The 19,221-nt window shown below is 36.6% G+C and overlaps 1 protein-coding gene across 2 annotated transcripts in view; it reads left to right on the top strand.

The window, feature by feature from the left end:
* LOC108145306 (transcription factor SOX-6) overlaps window positions 1-19,221 on the top strand; it is a 51,581-nt gene that overhangs the window by 14,322 nt on the left and 18,038 nt on the right. For both annotated transcript variants that reach the window (XM_017270645.2, XM_017270646.2), the window contains exon 4: window positions 6,221-6,338. In XM_017270645.2, the coding sequence (XP_017126134.1) occupies window positions 6,240-6,338 (99 nt within the window). In that variant the 5' untranslated portion in view covers window positions 6,221-6,239. The remainder of the gene's footprint in view (window positions 1-6,220; window positions 6,339-19,221) is intronic.

Here is a 19,221-nt window from a genome sequence, read left to right as displayed (position 1 = left end):
AGCAATGGTTAAATATTTCAGAATTATGGTTTAAATCTCATCAAAATCGGACGACTATATCATATAGCTCCCATACAAATAATAAAAATATATAAAAGAACAATCAAATAATTAAGCTGCAAATCGTCATAGCTTCAATGTTTTTAAACATATACGCAAGTAAATCATAATTTTAATGTTTTCAAAAATATTTAATTCTTGCGATAGCTGCAAAGGTATATGAACTTCGGCTTGCCGAAGTTTGCTTTCTTTCTTGTTTTTAAATAAAATTGTAATTTTTATATATTAAACTACACTGGTTTACGTATTTAAATCAATGAAAGCTCTTAGAGATCAAACCTTGGTTTTCCAGTGCAGACGGACGGTGTTGTGTATGGTACCATTTTTTTTAAAGTTCAAATATCGTTTTAACCTGCTTAGCCGATTTGATAAAATTATTTTCGGTTTATTTTGTTTTATTTTGAACGAATTAATTTATGTTGTCGGAACATCAGATTTTTTTTTAAACTTTAAACTTTTAATTTACACTTAAAAAAAAATGGTTAAATACAAAAAACCAGGGAGCTCAGTGCCCAGTGGTTATTCGTTTAAATGTAATTTTTTTATTTTTTCGGATTGTTCCTATTGGAGCTATATAAAATAGCCTTCCGACTTTACTAAAATTAAAAGCGTATTTCTGAAATAGTAATAAATTACTATGTCTTTATTCAAATAAATTAAAAAAAAACAGAAAAGTAATAATTCGATCATTTTATTTTCAATTGTTTTAATGGGAGTTATATGATTTAGGCGTCCAATCAGGCGGCTTCCGAAAAGTTTTATAATAATTTTCCATTCCTTCCGGCTTCAGCAGTATAATAAAATCATCGGATTTTCATAAAATTAAAAATGTATTTTTGACATGGTGAAACAACTATTTCACTTAATTTATTTATTGTGATATTATGTGATAAAATTACAATACCACTGCAAGGGTCTTAAAATGGATTCTAATCTTGATTTGATTCAATGTTACAAGGTGACAGGAATAAGTTTCATTTTGGGAAAAACAAAATAATAGAAATAATTATTTCTGCTAATATTATATTATATTGTAACGAGTATGGTATTTACTTAATTTTGAATATATTTTACCCAAGTTTTATTTTCCCATTCTAACCTTTTTATTTGTGTGTGTATATAATCCGCTTAGTCTTACGTGCAGACAGGTTTTATTTTATTAAAGTAAGACCGCAGTGTATTTACCCTTGAGTTTGGCAAAAAACAAGAAGGAGAGTATTGAGTATCAAATACTCTAAACAAAAAAACATTTAGCAGAAAGCGCGGTTTGCAACTCTATTAGCGCGGTAGGAATATTTAATATTTTTGTAAAATTTAATTATTTCTTAAATAAATATTTAGTTTGCAAAATTGAGATTCAAAAACTTTTATCCGCCATGTCTAAACAATTTTTTCCAGTAACTCGTAGAGTGAAAGGGTATATTTAGCGGGTACAAGAAAGTGTTTCTTATAGGTATAAAATATGTTCTTGATCAGGATCGATAGTCGAGTCGATTTAACCATGTCCGTCTGTCTGTCGGTCCGTATGAAAGTCAAGATCTTGAAACTATAAAATTTGCCTACGCATCGCAAGTTTATTTAAAAATTTGGTCTCCCATTCCAACGACCACAAATTGCGAAAGTCTGTCATGTCACTTTGCGATCTGATAGAAGCGAGTTGTTTATTTGGTTCATATCTTTCGACTCATTCAGAAATTTGTCAATTCGAACCATATTTAAGCCTAGTTACGGGTATCTCATGTTGACTGTAACATCCCCTCTTATTATAAAGCCAGCTTAATAAAAAATTAAAATTAACATGAAAACAGAAAATTAAAAAAATGAGTTGTTTACCCAATGTTTGACATTCCAATACATTTACCACCCAGGCCATCACTTAAGAATATTTTTGTCTAGAGCTTAGTTGTGTTTCTTTTTTATACTAAACATTTTGTTTGAAAAAATAATTTTTTTCTGTATGCATTTTGAGAATGCATTTTCCTTTATATTAGCAGTGAAGAAGACATTGCCGACCCTATAAAGTATATATACTCTTGATCAGATTGCCATGTCCGTCCAATATATCCACTACATTCTGCATTACAAAATTTTAGGGAAAAGCCCCAATCAGCGGCTGAGTCGCACTGATCAGCATCTAATTTTTCTAGTTGGTGGCAGCTCAAACCAAACGGTAATAGACAGAACTGGATATAGTCAAGTGTATGTGAATGGAAATGTGCGAGCTTTTCTTGGGGTTGGCTGGTGCTAGATAGAAATGCACAAACATAAGCAGGCATAAATAATACATAAGCCTGGCAGCGGATGGAAGTCTGGACGGCCGGATAAACGGAGCAGAAAATGTAGTCCTTTGTGGACTGTGGGCTGTGCGCGGTCCAGTCAGCCTTTTGTTTGCGGCTTTTTGACCAAACAAGTGCACCATCAACAAACAAACAGAACACACACAATGCGCATTCAGTAACAAAACAGTCATCCACACAAAGGCAACCTCTCTTTGAACTGCGATTTGTAAGAGCCCCTTGATCCGTTCATAGCCCTAGGCAGACAGAAAGGATCTGAAAGCTCTGCCTTACTTTCGAGCCAAATACGTAACATATATTCAAATTTAAATTTGGCCTTACGACAATTAATAATAATAACAACAAGCAAGCTTCGGCAAGCAGAAGTTCATATACCCTTGCAGCTATATATATATTCTTGAAATCTTGTGAGTCTAAAAACTTTGAGGCTATGAAGATTTGCAGCTCAATTGTTCGATAGTTCGTATGGCAGCTATATGATATCGTTTTCCGATTTAAATAAAATTAAAAGCGTAATTCTGAATTATTTAATCATTACTATATGTCGTCCGATCCGGCTCGTTCTTCTTTATTTAAATATTTTTTTTAATTCTGTTGGATATAGTAATGGTTTAAGAATCTGCGAATCTGCTGAAGATCAATCATAGCTTTAATGATTTTGAGCATGTACTCATGTATAGTAAATCAAAGTTTCGAAGTATTAAGGAATATTAATTTTTGCAATAGCTGCAGTGTTAGCCTGCTTCTTATCTTGTTGTGATGATTATTATGGAAATATACCATATATATTGATGCGGACTCAACAGATCCTTGCAAGCATTAAAGCTTCTAGCGAATTAGACTAGAAGCCCCAAAAAGAATCCTTAGCGGGATCCAAATAGCTTTCTTTGCATTAATGAATGAAGAGGTTCAATTCAAAATAAAACAAGGAAGTGTAGCTTGTCACGATGAAATCTGCATAATGTATCCATAATTTATATTTAGTATCTTACGCACGGAAGACCCGCACAAGTTCTGTCCCATGCACTAGATTCCGAATTGCCATGCCCTTCACTCCAAGTACAAATGATTGTTTTCCCGATTCGCTTTGAACTGAACATTTTATTTATAATGATGACTTCCGCTCTCTGCGACTCCATCCGCACGGGGTATAGTGCTTTTTCTCCGTATCTCCGTATCCCTTCATACATAGAGGCACATAGAGGCACATAGAGGCTTACAAATAAACCCGTCTATGTGGATGTTCTCACACAGTTGTAGACGCAAATATTGACTTGTACACTTACAAATAGCTTCCGCAAATTCACTTCAATACACTTCTCCTTTGGCTCTTTCCCTCTCCTATATTAAAATACCAATATTTATAGCCTCCTATACACCGTAAACGAGTGTAACTTAAAAAAATTACATCCTGTATGGTTAAGGTAAGTTCTTGTTTCCGAAATCGAAATACTTGTAGTCAAGCGACTGAGAGGGTCGGCGAGTGAAACCCAAAATACAAAACAAATAAATATCAAATTAGTTACGGAAAGTGCGTAAGTATACAAACAAAGAGGACAAAAGGAGTTATTGGAAAATGTACGCTCATATATCAATATGTAAAAACCTAGCGACTATGTGGCAATATACACTTTTCAGAAAAACTTAAATTGGAAACCTCTTAAAATTAAAGATTATTTTAGGGAAGGGTAATTCGTACCTATGACTTAATTTACTTATTTAAATCTTATTTATAATAAAGTAAAGTATAATATTAACGGATTAGCTTACGACCCCATCATTAGTTATGTATTATGTGGTTGGTCCGATCATTCTGGTATTCCATATGTTAGAACACACACCTATATCTGCAAAATGTTCATTGCTAAAATTTTAAGTAAATCGATTTTGTATTTTTTTGCTGTTACTCATCCCTTTGGCGAGTGTGTCCGATTTCACTAAGTAGGCACGTGGTTGATTGGCGTGTTTTTCGTAAGGTGCATACAATAAATATTGTTTCCCCCCCTTTGAAGCGCCACAAAAAACACCCAAAACACATAAAAAACGTCCTGGTGCAATAATGAATTTTCAATTGAGGTCCTAGCCTTCCCTTGACATGTGGTCTCTTCTATTGATTGTGGCCAGGCCAGCATTGTTTACGAGCAGTGGTAGTAGCCCTAATGCGGTGGCTCAAACACGTGCTGCCATTAAAAATGAATACGGACCAAAGGGAGCAGTCCACGAAGAGGCCTTTGCTGGCATCCTGCAGACTTTTGAAAAACAGCTTTCCACTTTGTAAATTGAACCACCACGCGAAATAAGATCGTATCACTTTGCTCTTCAGAATATCGGCCATGAACTAAGGTAATTTTGATTCCATTTTCGTGTATATATATGATATCGTCCGTGTAATACCCTTGCAGAAAGTATTATAATTTCTTGATTAGCATCACTAGGAGAGTCGTCTGTCCGTCTGTCCGATTGTCTTTCTGTCCGTCCGTTTCTATGCATCTATCTGCATGAAACTTTCCCTAAAGTTGTCTTTCTATTGCAGGTAGTACATAAGTCGGAACGGGTCGGATCGGATGACTATAGCATATAGCTCCCATAGGAACAATCGGGAAATTAAATAAAAAAATTATAACTTTGGTGTTTTTAAATTTTTTTTGTAGTTCTTCGACATGTAGAAATGATTAAGAATTAAGGTTTAATTTTCATTAAAATAAGACTACTATATCATATAGCTCCAATAAAAACAATAAAAATATTAAAAACAATTTTTTTTTAATGCAACTTTTCTATTTTGTAATTTTTTTTTAAATTCTTTTCGACTTACTAATAATTTGACAGTTCAGATTTACGCTTTTAATTCTATTAAAATCTTAAAATATAAGAACTATCGAACTATCATAGCTCAATGCTTTCAAACATATAAGCAAGTAAATCATAATTTTTATGTTTTCAAGAATATTTAATTTTTGGAAAAGCTTCAAGGGTATATGAACTTCGGCTTGCCGCAGTTTGCTTTCTTTCTTGTTTGACATTAGTTTCAATTCATTAATCTGCTCCAACAGCGAGGTATGGTTTTTAAGCTTGCTTAAAAAATTATGATTTAAATTTGAATGTATGTATACTGCTCCGTCAGTAAATGACAAGTGGAGGATAAGAATAAATTGCCTTAGCAACCAGCACCAAGCTGTTCTGAACTACATTTCTGTTGTTTCGGTGTGCAGGTCTAATATAATTAGGTTGCCAATTTTCCAAAAAAGGAAGTTTTCCCAAATTGGCAATCTTTACCGGAAAACTTTCAGCATTGTGGATTGCCACACAACAGGAAGGTCTAAATTAGAAATGCAATTTCGATTTAGACCCGCCTCCGTCGAAATGTATCGGAAGCTGTTAGTTGACAATTATCTTCGCTCTTCACCGTTCACTATCAAAATGTAAACTTTATATAAAGCTTGCTTTATACAATTAGAGTATTCTTTGATGTTAATGTGTTTGCTTTCGTAATAACGATATATAATAATAATATAATTAATAATAATTATAATAATTAATCGACATAAACAACATTTTTGGGTATACTTGTACATATATACAAACGTACATATCATACAATTTAGATTTGGATTAAATGCAGTGGTCGGCACACATACTAACATGCTCGCACTTCTTTGTGTGAGTAATTTGCACGGCGAAACTTGTCAGTGTGTGCGAATTTATACTGTTTGTGTCGGCCTCCGCCGCCGTGCTGCTGCTGCTCTGCCGTGTTGGCCCTAGCCTAAATAGGTCTTTCCGACCACTGATACAATGAAACGTTTAAAAAAACACCACACAGTTTTTACTATTTAATTCCAAAAAACTTAAAATTGTCCTTACAGGGACCGCCGAAATGCCGATATGCCGCCTCCTGAAGAAGATCAAACGAATGAGAAGGAACACTCTGACTTGGAGATGATTAAACAACTTCAACTAATAAGAAATAGATTACTTAGTCAGGTGAGTCCCTTAGCCTACACTTTAATGAGTTGAGAATAAAGAAAACCAAAAAATGTTTTCTTTTCAAAAGGATAATTTTTTTTGATATTTTCCAAAATTGTATATATTATATACCGCGCCATATTTACTTTTGTTTCAAATCTTCGAATGAAAAGGGACGATAAAGGAGCGGACGGAAAAATACCAAATACATACGAAACAAAATACTACATACTATAATAATAGATAGATGATGTGATAGAGTTTATTATAGTCACTACATAGTACTCTAAAAGGTTCATGCATATCATAGTTTGATCGACAATGGTAATAAGAGGAATATAGTTCCTCGTAGTTCTGTTAGGCACAGAGAAATGTAGGCGACTCAGTAACTCGGGACTCTCCACTTCTTCGTGAATAAGTTTACACATAAAAGTAATACCAGGCATCGTTATACGATAAGCTAATTGAATATATCCTCAGCTTTAGTATTTTTTCCTAAAATGAGTACAAATATTCATATGTGAGTTCTTGGGCAAAATCTGTACTCGAAATGAGTATATCCTCAATTTAAGAATACAATTTCTCAATTTCTGAACGTTGGAATTTTCTCTGGGTATAAATTTGGTTTGTAGGATCTCATTCTTTTTGGGTCCGGTCGGACCTGATGCGCACAAACTAATGTTAAACGTACGTAAGAGGACGTAAGAGCCTTTGCCAAAGCGATTTTCTAAAATACGAGTGAAAAGTAGCAGGACCATGGTTATGGATTCAGCTTTGTGGGGAGGCCGTCGTGAGGGAGGGCCAAGGGAAGTCAAGAAAGAAAGTACAAGCCAGCGGAAAGAAAAGCGTATTGTTTGGGCCCTGAATGGAGAGAACAATACAAAGGCTATTCAAACCTGCGCAAATGATGAAAGAAGCACTAAATAGGACTTTCACACAAAGCGGCACAGTGGAGTATAAAAGAATAATAATAAAAGCTTATACCACCGGCTTTGGGGAAATTCAAATAAAAGGAAATGTAATGTAAAAACATTACAAACATAACATGTATTGTAATAGATAGAATGTTCGTTAGGTACACATTATAAAAATATATATTATAAAAACAAAAAATTTGTACAAAAGTTCGATTGTATTCAAGAAAATTCTGAATGCTTCATTGAAAACGTTGAATTCTTTCCGAACTACGTGACTACTTACTTCAATTTGGACATGGTAATTCTTCAAAAGGTACCTTAGATGTATTACGTGACCTTCTTGCTGTTCCTGGCAGTGCTGCCCATAATCTCTAGTTTTGGAAAAAAAGGCTAAAAATGGCTAAAAAATATGTAATTCAGGGAATGGAAGCAAACGGCCAGGCGAAGTTTATATACCCTTGCAGCTATTCCAAATACTTAAAATTCTTTAATACAGCCGTATTCCGAATTTAATGATTTATGTTTAACAAAAGTAAAGCTATGATGATTTATTCGATAGTTCCTATGGCAGCTATACATCATCATAGTCCGATTTCAACGTTCATGCGGAGAGATGGACTTGGCTAGATCGTCTTGTCTATTGATCCTGATCAAGAATATATATATAATGTGTATAGGAAAAAACTTTATTTTGCCTCTTACATAGTTTTCAACGATTACAATATTGCTATTTATTCTATGAGTAAAGTATAAAAATATAAGTCCGCTTTCCGCCCCTTTCAACATACAAAATGAACAAGCATCCGACTAAATAAATATGTTTTATGTTTTTAAAGGCTCTTTATCAATTAGTGACCATTTTTATTCCATTATCTCTTAAGAGTTTAATTATAACATTTTCTTCGCTAACTTTGTGATACATGCTTTAGAGACATGTGCTACATATCAAAAGTAAAGACTATATATACAAAAGTTCAAAAGAAACCGTATAATAAAATAACATAATATATAACTTTTTCTTATAGTTTTAAAACTATTGTTTTAAGACCATTTATATTAAGGTAGCATTCGCCTCCGTCTCTTTGTGGTCGTTGATGCACTATGGTCAGTACAAACAAGTGGCCCTTACGACACCAGGCAATGCTTGTTACGCCCCGAGGGGCATTCAAAACGAGATCGCGAGGGGTAAAGTGATCTATGACAGCCCCAGAAAAGGGACGCCGTGACCTTTCCAACCCCTTGAGCATCCCTTGCCGCTCCGGAGCACCCCTGCCGGCTTTAGTCCCTTGCCGAGGACCCATTTTGCTCCTAAGATGCCGGTCGGAGAAAACTCTATGTAACTGCAACCTTTGGATGATCGAAGAAGCTTCCGTTCTCGATATAGATTTCAAAATCACAGCCTTATACATACTTTAATTTAATGGTAAAAGCTAACTTAAATGTGTTGTTTATTCCCTAACAATATACAACAATTACAAAACAATCAGTTTGCGAAAAAATTAAAGAACTAACTTATTTTCCAAGCGATGAATTATATTACATTTTTCAATAGAGCGTTCAATGCTATTGTATGTGTTTTTGTTTGCTCTGCTATAAGGGCTTTTTCTGTGTTTTGACCACCAAATATATTCGGGCCTATTTTGCTTATGATTTTTACCACCACCCAGTTTGAGTGTACTTATTACTCACCGGGGAATTATTCAAAGCACGGAGTAACGGTGAGGTAGCAGATTTTTGGCCGTAGCTGTCAATGAATAAGCAACTTCGGCGGAGTTCAGATTCAGACTCCGGCTTAACTAGGCTAATCGGCTTGGAATCACACTAATGTGATGTTTATCTGTCCAATACTTTGCCTAAAAGAAGGGGATGATTGACGATGATGATGGGCTGATTGTTGTTGTCAATGCGCAAAAGATCTAATGAAATCTGAATTTTCCGGTTTGAGTTTGCTTCCTAGGGTAGTTGTCAACAGTGTATGCTTAAAAAAAGACAATCACATCGCCGCCGCAATATATAGTCCCATCGAAAGATACCATCTCTTGGCTTGGAAGTTCAAAAGGTTCTCATTAAAAGCATATTTTCACACATAGGATTAAGCCTTGAAACTGTTGAGTACGCATATTATGCTAATTACCTGCTCTGAAGCACTTAAAAGTACATTAAAAGCTGTCCGAATGAAAAAAATTGTTTCTAAACGGACGTTTATTAAAATCATAGAAAGATGGGTTCAATTAATTGAAAACGAAGTTGTGTAGTCACGCCAAACTCGATGGTCTGTTTTGTTGGAACAGATGGGATTTTAGGACTAACAAGTATGTACATCTACAAAGATATCCAAAAATAATAATACTCCATTTCAAGTTCATAAATATGGCCAAAAGTTTGACACTATTTGCAGTTCTATTGCCATGGAAAACACATGTCACACATGATAGAGGTCAGTAATTAGGCTGTATTTGTTTATTCGGTCAATATCTATCGGCTCGTATAAAAATGATGTAAATCCGACCATTATTTTAGCTATAAGCGTTATTGTAAATTTTGCCTCATCGTTCGCCACCTAAAACCCGGTTATTTTCAATAGGCATATTTGTTATTTCAAAATTTGTTTGCTGAGTAAATGTTGTTTAATGGTGGGGCCCTCGACTGTAGCTTTCCATTCTGTTTTGATTCAGTGGTGCTCAAACTGCAGCAAAACAATTAAAAAACACTCCCACACAAGAAACCAAGTCAGTGTAGCGTCAAGGAAAAAACAAAAACAATTTCGCGATGCAAAACAAATGGCCCAATAAAATTGTTGTTGCCCTGGCTCGGTCTTATCAGTAGCGAATGGGACCGCAAGGAAGAAACGAAAAGTTGTTAGTGTATAGCAAGCAAACCTATTGTGCCGCCCCTCACATCTCCCTCTCCCTAAGCAGTGTGAACTTACAAAAACAATTGTGTCCACTATGCATAGGCTTGAGCACCCCTGCTTTATTTAGTGACATTACATACATACATAACTTTGTGAATGTATTAGCTGTGATTCAGTTTTGGATTTTCCGGAGATGGAGATGCATTTTAGCTACGGCCCTGTTCACACTGGCTTAACAGAAACCAAATATTTAACTGTCGACGTGTATATTTGACTATTCAAATCAATAAAAACTGATGCTTAGGGCTGCCGTTGTTATTTATTTAAAGATCGATTAAATATTGTCTCTGCTGCGAAAGATTTATTGCGCTTTTGACTTGTTAAATTCATTTTTGAGTCTGGCGGTTTCATATCGATAACAGTCGATAGCTCAATAAACTATTTCTTGAGGAGTATTTTTAATGTTTTGTCTTTGGTAGCCTGAGTACCGCTGTCCAAAGACGAAAACAAAAATTTGCCACCAAAATTTGTGTGCTATTACGTTTTATATTTTGGGAGCAATTTTAGTAGCCTGAACACCAAGCCTTAAGCAAAAAATGTAATTAAATGAACAAGTGCCATTTAATAATATAATATATTGACTTTAATTTGACCTGAGGGGCGCAAAAAGAAAACCACTCATATACATACAGTGGGAAAAGTAAGTTAAAGAACACTTTGCACAGAAACTTATATAAAATGTTCGTAAATTTTTTTTTGCCCACAGTACATCTATGGGGAAATCCAGCATAAAAATTAGTGGAACGGGTGGTCCCCATAGGCCAACATCAGTGGATTAAGATTATTTATATATTATATAGGGTCGAAATTGTCTCCTTCGCTGCGTTGCAAACTTCTGACTGAATTTATGATACCCTCTGCAAGGGTATAAAAATATCGGCCTTGAAATGAAACTAGGTGCATTTGTATCGGACGAAGAGATCTTCCTTTTGGTTTTCGTCAACTTTTCACTGAAATTTTAATACCTTCCGCAAGCGTATAAAAAGAAACATGGGCTCTAAAGCTAAACTATTCATTTCGCTTTTTGCCAGGGAATTGGGCAGGCCTTCAATAAAATAACAGAAGCCCACACAAGCATTTTAAGATATAGGCTGACCTAAATCACTTCAGCAAATACAATGAACATTTTACAGCGATATTTATGAATTTTATGACATTTATGGATGAGTTCAGCATTTTGGTGTTGTCATGTATATAAAATATGAACTGGCTGATCAATTTATATGTGAGATGTTCTGCTTTCCTTCGCCCACACAATGAATCGGTTCATAGATTGAACAGCAATAGGGATGGGAAATGGAAATGGAAATGGAAATGGATTGCCATCCATACGGCGAGCGCCATTCACGGTTTGTATATGTATAAATAAGTCTTGTATGTGTTTGAAAGTGCAATGATGTACGTATATAAAGCATTGGGACAGTTTATTGTTCATCTTTTTGTGAGTTTTTCTATATTTATACATATGTGTTGATTTACTGCATGTGCTGGTGCAGATGGCACGCACACTTAGAAATCGTTTATTTGCTTTCCAAAGTGAAAATAATCCGTTAGCGCTTAAAAACCCTACCCTAGTAATTTCATTATTAGTTTATTACTTTAAAACTTTCCAGATTACATTTTCTAACTCTTACAGTTTTAAGATCTCCGGAGTATTTAGCATGACACAAGCAAAGAATAAAGTTCGAGGGAGATGTGCTATATCTGATGATACATACTGAATTATGATTTTCTGTTTCTGTTTCTGTTTCTGTTGCTGTTTCTGTTTTCATTCATAAATTTCGATCTTAAAAATAGAACTCTGTCTTTCCTTCCTATTTCTGTCCCCCCGTAATACCACTCCCTAGCTCTGCGCCTGCATTTGGAACACATACTCGTACTCCTCCTTCCTTTCCTTTCCTTTCCTTTCCTTTCCATTCGGTTGTCATGCTCACGCAGCGATGAGGTTGTCATGCAGTGGCTTTGCAAGGTTAGCGCAATTTGATTAATGCTAGAATATTTTCGGAAAATTTTGCAAACGTATTTCCGGTGTGAATTGGAATCCCAACATACATATATTTACAGATACTGACAAAGTGCACCACTGAACTTATACGTTATTATATAACTTTGCATTGTAATAGGTGTTGGGTATCATCTATCTAAGTGACAGATTTTGATGGCTCATCACCTAAATTTTAGTTCCTTATGGTTTTACTAGAACAATGCTTTCATATAGTCAGTTTATAGCACAGTCTTATAAAACTTGTCACTCAAAGCTAAATTAATAGTATCCATTGGGGTAATTGGCCAAACTTAAATTTAAGTTACTGCAATTATATTGATTAAGAGATGTCTTACCTTGTTAATTATACCCTTGATTAAAGTATTATAATTTCAGTCGGTCAGCTGGTACTGTATACATAATTCGGATCGAGCTGGAACGGCTTTAAGCTCCCATAGAATAAATCGGACAAAATAATAAAACTAAAATTGAAAACCGCAGTTATTTTTTCATACTTTCATATTTTAGCTATATTATATAGACGTCCGATCTGGCTGTAATACAAGTAGGAAGACAACTTTTGAAAAGGTTTCATGCAGATAGCTTTAGAACTGAGCGAATAGTTTGTGTAGAAACGGGCGTACGGACAGATGGACGAACATGATCAAATTCACATTTTATTGGGTCGGAAATGCCAACTTCAATGTGTTATAACTCCACTGTTTTTCAAATGATTCAAATATTCTTCGATATATAGTACCAGCAAAGGTTATTTTTCAGAATAATGGTTTTAATTTTATTATCGTATATCGTATATCGTATATCGTATACCTGCCTTAGACACCATGCTGCTTTTTGACATAGACGTATAAAAATCGGAATATAGTCGATTTAAAAAATTAATACATTTGGTAAGGGCTGCAAGTGTATATTAACTATAGAATAGGGTCTCCAACTATTTGCCCATATATTTACTTTTGAATTTTAGGTATAATGACAGGGTGTACAAAATACGGCTTGTCGAAGTAAGCTTCCGTTCCCGTTCTATCGTGATACTTTTCTCACTTCATTACGGCTGCTTATAAATATCGAGGTCTGCACACTGGGTGCTGGGGAAGGGCAGGGGAAGGGGAAGGGGAAGGGGAAGGGTCGCAGAGGCAATTGGGGTACGCGTGCGGCAGGCGCGTGGTTTGGTGTGGGTCGTGTGCTGTTTCGAGATGATGGGTGAATTCAGATTCTTAGGGGCATGGCTGGAAAATGTGTTTTCCTATAATATGTTGACATTCTCGTGAGCATCATGCGGGGCAAGTGCACTTTTGGCACGTATGTATGTACACAATAAAAAACTCCTGAAAGTGTGGCCCTTAATAATTTTAGAGTTGCAGTTAGAGATTGGCAAACTAAATACAATTTTAGGAACTGCAACCGACTTAAAGAATTTTATAAAATGGATCAGATGGACGAAGTCCGTTCGGCAGACGCTTTGTTGTAATTGTAATTTTCAATTCATAATATTAGATTGTTAAATATTTCAAAAATAGTTATATTTATGTAGTAGTTGCAAGCTGGCGAGAAACAATTTAAAACATTTTCTGCCGTAGTACACCCAGTTGCGATGAACTCTCAACACTTCGGTCACATCGGGAAGTCCACGCTTAGCACGGCGGCTACATTCCATAAAAGAACAATGCCTAAAATATAAATATAAACGGCAGTACATGTTGTGACGATGGATATTCAGCAATTCAGAGATTCAGACGTTTCGGGAATGCCCTGACTATTTATTATACCCTTGCAGAGGGTAATTTAGTGGTGTTTTACCTTCTTGATTCCAGTAATCGAATTAGTGGTTAAAAATATGGTCACTTTAACTTTTTTGTGTCGATTGGAGAGGCATGCGTAAGCCTTAAGCTTTTATAACTATTAATATAGCGTGATTGGGCTGCAATAATAAGCAAATGTTTTTTTGTTTTCCAAGATAAATAAGTAAAGTTTTAATGGCAAGATTATGACGAGATTGGGAGTATTAAAAGCCAAGTGCGTGGATTCAAATCCTCCAATCAACAATTATAATTTACCGCCCCATGTCACTCCCTCAAAGGTATGGTACATCCAACACCAGTTAGCAGTCTATGTTTCTTGTAACGTGGTCAGAGGGGACTTTGGATAGGGTTGACGTCCATTCCCATTGCGCAGCTAATGACTCCTGAAATAGCAAATAAATCTGTGGTGAAGTGCGTGTATGTGCTACGCAATTAGTTTGAACAAGGCTTCCAGGGGTTGTTCGTTTGTGTGCGAAGCTCAGGAACTCTGGTAGGAAACTAAGATGTAGGAGTAGTCACTATAACACGAAGAGATGTTGTACTGCTTAGTTTGTAGAGTGGCTTTAACAATGCTTCCTTTCCATGCCTGTAAAATAAGTTTGTATCTCCCATTCAACGCGATTATCTAAGTACAAACTTGCTGCGTTGGGATGTTAATTCAAATAAAACTAAATGAAATTATATTTCCAGTCAGAACTCAGGGAAGGAGACATGTTCGACCTTGTTAAATCTCTATATATTCGTGATCAACACAACAAGGAGAGTCGATCCTTAATTGAATCAGCCAATTGCTTGGCGGAAAGTTGCCGTGAGTTTTTTCGGAATTTAACAGAGAAGTGAAAACTGGAATAGGTCTGAGAATTTCGAATCCGTTTGAATATTTCGGAAGTGAAAACTGGAGCAGGGCGAATGAATAAGCAAATAATAATAACAAACATGCCCCCAAAAAACAAACGGGCTTAAGCAAGTGCCGACTGCCAACCTACTTGCTTAGAGCAAGCATTTTCAAATATAAAAAAGTAACACATCGTCAAATAGCTTTTAAAATAATTGTTCGATTCGTGTTTCGAGAGATTTGACCGAACATAAGATACACCGGACCATTAACTCGCCTCTACTAGACCGACTTGGCTATTGATCCTGATCAAAACTATATACCTGTTTCCTTTTTTAAACAAGTAAAATATACCATTTTACTCTGAGAGTGACGGGTGTAAAACAATAACACTTTTAGAAAGTTAACAAACTCTGCGGTGAAGGATGTGACAAGTGCGTGAAATTGTTCCTCCCGATGTTACTCTACAATACAGTGTCGCGTATTTGCTAGCAGATTTAGTATCGTCTGAAAAAAAAACCAATTAATATGTATTTCTGTTGATATTTTAGTAAAAGGGAGGAGTTGTAACGTCCTAACTAGCTGTCAAAGTCTGATGAAAAGAAAACTCTGTTGAGATTGGCCTGGCATTGGTCTTGCGGCGGCAGTAGAGCTACTGCTATTAAAATTCATTGGCACGCTCCGTGTGTCGTCTGGCAACAAAGCTTAATCTGATAAAAATTGAAGCAACCGCAGTACCGCAACCACCAGCTGAGACATTCAACCGCGTAGTTGTCGAATCCGAATTCCCAAGCGACAGTTCTTGTCGCCGAAAGCTGTAACAAAAACCGTTAATATTCCAATAACCCAAGGTACTCACAAGTCAGACGGAGCAGCGGAAGAGTGCCGGTGGCATGGAGGCCTGGATGCTGCAAATTACACAGATGACACGCTGTGTCATCGCTACATTGACTGACTCCTTAGACCTCGAAGATGACTGGGGAAAAAGTTTGCTGTGCGTTGGGCCTTTTGCTTATTGAATAATTTCGCATTGTCGTTTATATCTGGCCGCTTTGTTGCTGGTTTTACAAGTGCTCTTGCAAAGGGCTCGCCTAACGATTTTGTTTTCGTATGGCGCTAACAGAAAATCAATACCGTTTTCTTTCAAAAAAAAAAAGAAAACAGCCATCTGAGATCCGACGATGAGATAAGATGAAAACAAATATTTAAAATTAAGCCCAATGGGAAAACAAATAATACGCAACGGGTGGTGGGCGGTCCTTCTTCTTCTCTTAAAGGTTTAAACTTTTTGCAAAATTAATTAGAATTGTTAGCCCAGCATCCGAGTTCGCGAGTTCAAGCATCGAATGAACTGCAGTACAAGCGCAATAAAATATTAAAATGTAATGCAAAAGGGATTATTCTGATTCCCATTATAATTTTTTCCTTCAAAACCAAAATGCCGTAAAATTCAAATGAAATTCAACTCAATTATAATAATAAACTGCTCCTTTTATGTCGCTGCCATTAATCTGCGTTGGCGTTGTTGCTGCTTTTGACAGCGCTGCGGACAGTATGTCCTGACTATGAGCTACCCCATCCTACGAAATATTTGCAATTTACAAGCTGTCAGTGCTAATATTTAATTATATTTGATTCGCTAAGTATTGTCAATTTCCGAACAAATAGTGGGACATGCACAACGCGTCTCTTTATGTTTGGTCCAACAAATTACATTGAGCTTAGCTTTGTCGTCGCATTCATCAATTTTATTCCTCTTGTTCTTTGAGGACAAAAGGAAATTACGAGGAGAAAGGGCCATTTTACAAATTCAACCATTTCGTCTATAAACACATTGACACACGATAGTTAACACTTATCGTTTTCTCGTGATAAGTTCTCTTCGCCAAAATAAAGCTCCATTTATTATTCTTCCTTTTTTCCGGTTGCGGAACAGTCACCGAAAACGTATTCGAAATAGTTACATTGGTTGTAACCGTAACCGTAACAGTAACCGAAACCGATATTTGATTCGGTTTCAATTCCTGGACTTATCATATGATTCGACGTTTGATAATAAGCAATTGACATCCCACTTGGCCCTGTATTGGTTCTGATAACGATCTCGTCAACATTTACGTGTTCAAGGATGTTCGGCAATAAACATGAAAAAGTTATGTATGTAATCAAAACTAGTGTTCCGAAACGAACCTCCTCCCTGCTCTTAACTTATTTTAGGTAGTCAATTTATAATTTAGAGGAAGTGGTAACATGACAACAATACCTTACAGCCAATGCTTTTTTCATTTTACCACTAGGGTATACCTATAAACCGCCGAGGTTACACCTGTGCTTTTCGCCGAGTTTTAACAAAGGATCCAACGAAAAAAATGGCAAGCGAATAAAACTCGAACGCTTGTCCTGATGGCTCTTGGAATGGCACATGGAAGGGAGTGTACTCCAAGCAGGGTGATGCAACTGCACGTGCAGGTCATTGAGTGGTTGGGCAATACAAATAATGAATTGTACTTTCTGGGGAGGAACGTCTGTGGAAGTGCGGCTGCTGGAAAGACCGCCACTCAACTCCTGGCTTTATTCTAATTACGAGTACAAGCCGCTAAGCCGCTAAGCCGCTAAGCCGCTACAAAAACAACCCTTGGCCCACCCGCGCGCCCAATGTCAAGTGCAAATGTCTTGGTCAGAGCAAAGGTCGCGTCATGTGGGAGACGAGATTGGGGGTCTGGGTCTGCATTCGCTCTTCAATAGCTGCGTATTTCATCTTGGACCGCCCATCGTTTGCTGGGTAATTGTTTTTTCTTTCTTTGCACGACAATTTGTAACTTTGTTCCGCCTCGACGTCCCTGCCCCTTCAACAGCATCCTGAGTCGGCGTCAATTCAATTACGAATTATTTAACGTTCGCACTGCAAACGGGACACGCACGAAGCCTTCACATGTCGTCCGCACCTTGTCAGACTGTTTCGCTCGGCCAGGAAATTTGGAAATAGATTGGGGAAATTGAAATTTGAATTGAAAACTGGATTTGTAGCAAATTATTATATCTGCTGTTCGAGTGGAACCAGCCGACAGCCAGTCGTTAGCAAGTTAGCAAAGCTTATGGAGCTTTTGGTTAGCTACTTTTGTTCATCCAATCCAATCCAATCCAATCCAATCCAATCCAACTGCAATGGATAATATTTCAGTTTGAAAAATAGTATGTATTGTGGCATTCGCATATGTAGTTAGCAGTCCCAATCTTCTGACCACCCACCATCCACAATGAGAATAAAGCGCTCATTTAAGCCCGAAAACAATGGGTGCTCTAATGATGGGAAAATGCCAGGCAGCTACAGTCCCGCCTAGAAGGAGATGATTAAATCTCTGACAACAAAAGACAAAATAGCATTCAAATTAGAAGCTCATTGTCGATGTTTTGTTGCCAAAGTAGCGCCACAGTCAATGCGTTGGGACATCCAGCGCCATTGTTCCTGCCACACAATGGGGTCACAAATGAAGAGCTGGGACTATTCGCATAGGCTGAAGCCTACGGAAGTGCCGTAGATCGAAAGCCTGGACGGAGGCTTTGACTACGGACGTGGCCATATTAGAAGCAGAGCGATACGGTCTGTCATCACGTTGAACCAAACCCAGCACAGCAGCCACCCCGCCAATAACACGGATAATAACGATCATCAATCGACGTCATCAATCTTCATCCATTAAACATTGGACATGGTCGAAACACAAACCCAACTGGCAAATTCGGGACTCCCATCTCCCACTTTATTGCCTCTTACTTTAAAACTTATCGATGCCTGGAAAAAAGAGCTAGAGGTAATTTTCCCAAAAGACGAAAATTTTATTGGGCTTGCAAAAAAAGCTGCAAATTCACATGATATTAGACTAGTTTACGTAGAAACGGACGAACGGGCGGAAGGACAGATGGACAGTCGGACATGACTAGATCAACTCTCCTAGTGATTCTGATCCAGAACATATATAGGGTCGGAAATGGCTCCTTCACTTAATTATAACATCTTCTGCAATTTTGCTTTAAATGCTATACAAATATCCAACTAAATATAGTTATAAATACTGTTTAAGCCAAATTAAAAACACACAAATAAAAATTGATATTATTGTTGAAATTGTGTTAAAATCAGAGATTTCAACTTTGGAAACTCCAATTATATGGGCTACATAATTAAAACGGAACCCTTAGATAATGCTCCAATTATGATTGAAAACCAAATTATGATGGAAAGGTACAAAAGGTTCGTAGATTTTTTTTGGCTGTGTACCTGTGTTATTCGCGAAGTGTAAAAATAGATATTTTCTTGCAGATCGGAGGTTTATATCCTATAACTTTAATTTCTAGAGGATTTAATGTTAAACCAGTTTTATGGCACCCTGATATACTTTACCTTTTGTACCCTTAAGCATTTTGTCT

This window comes from Drosophila elegans, unplaced genomic scaffold (assembly GCF_018152505.1).
Source record: "Drosophila elegans isolate 14027-0461.03 unplaced genomic scaffold, ASM1815250v1 contig_349, whole genome shotgun sequence".
NCBI classification, from domain to species: domain Eukaryota; kingdom Metazoa; phylum Arthropoda; class Insecta; order Diptera; family Drosophilidae; genus Drosophila; species Drosophila elegans.
The sequence above is the reverse complement of the archived record's forward strand: the minus strand, read 5'-3'. Positions and strand labels throughout refer to the sequence as shown.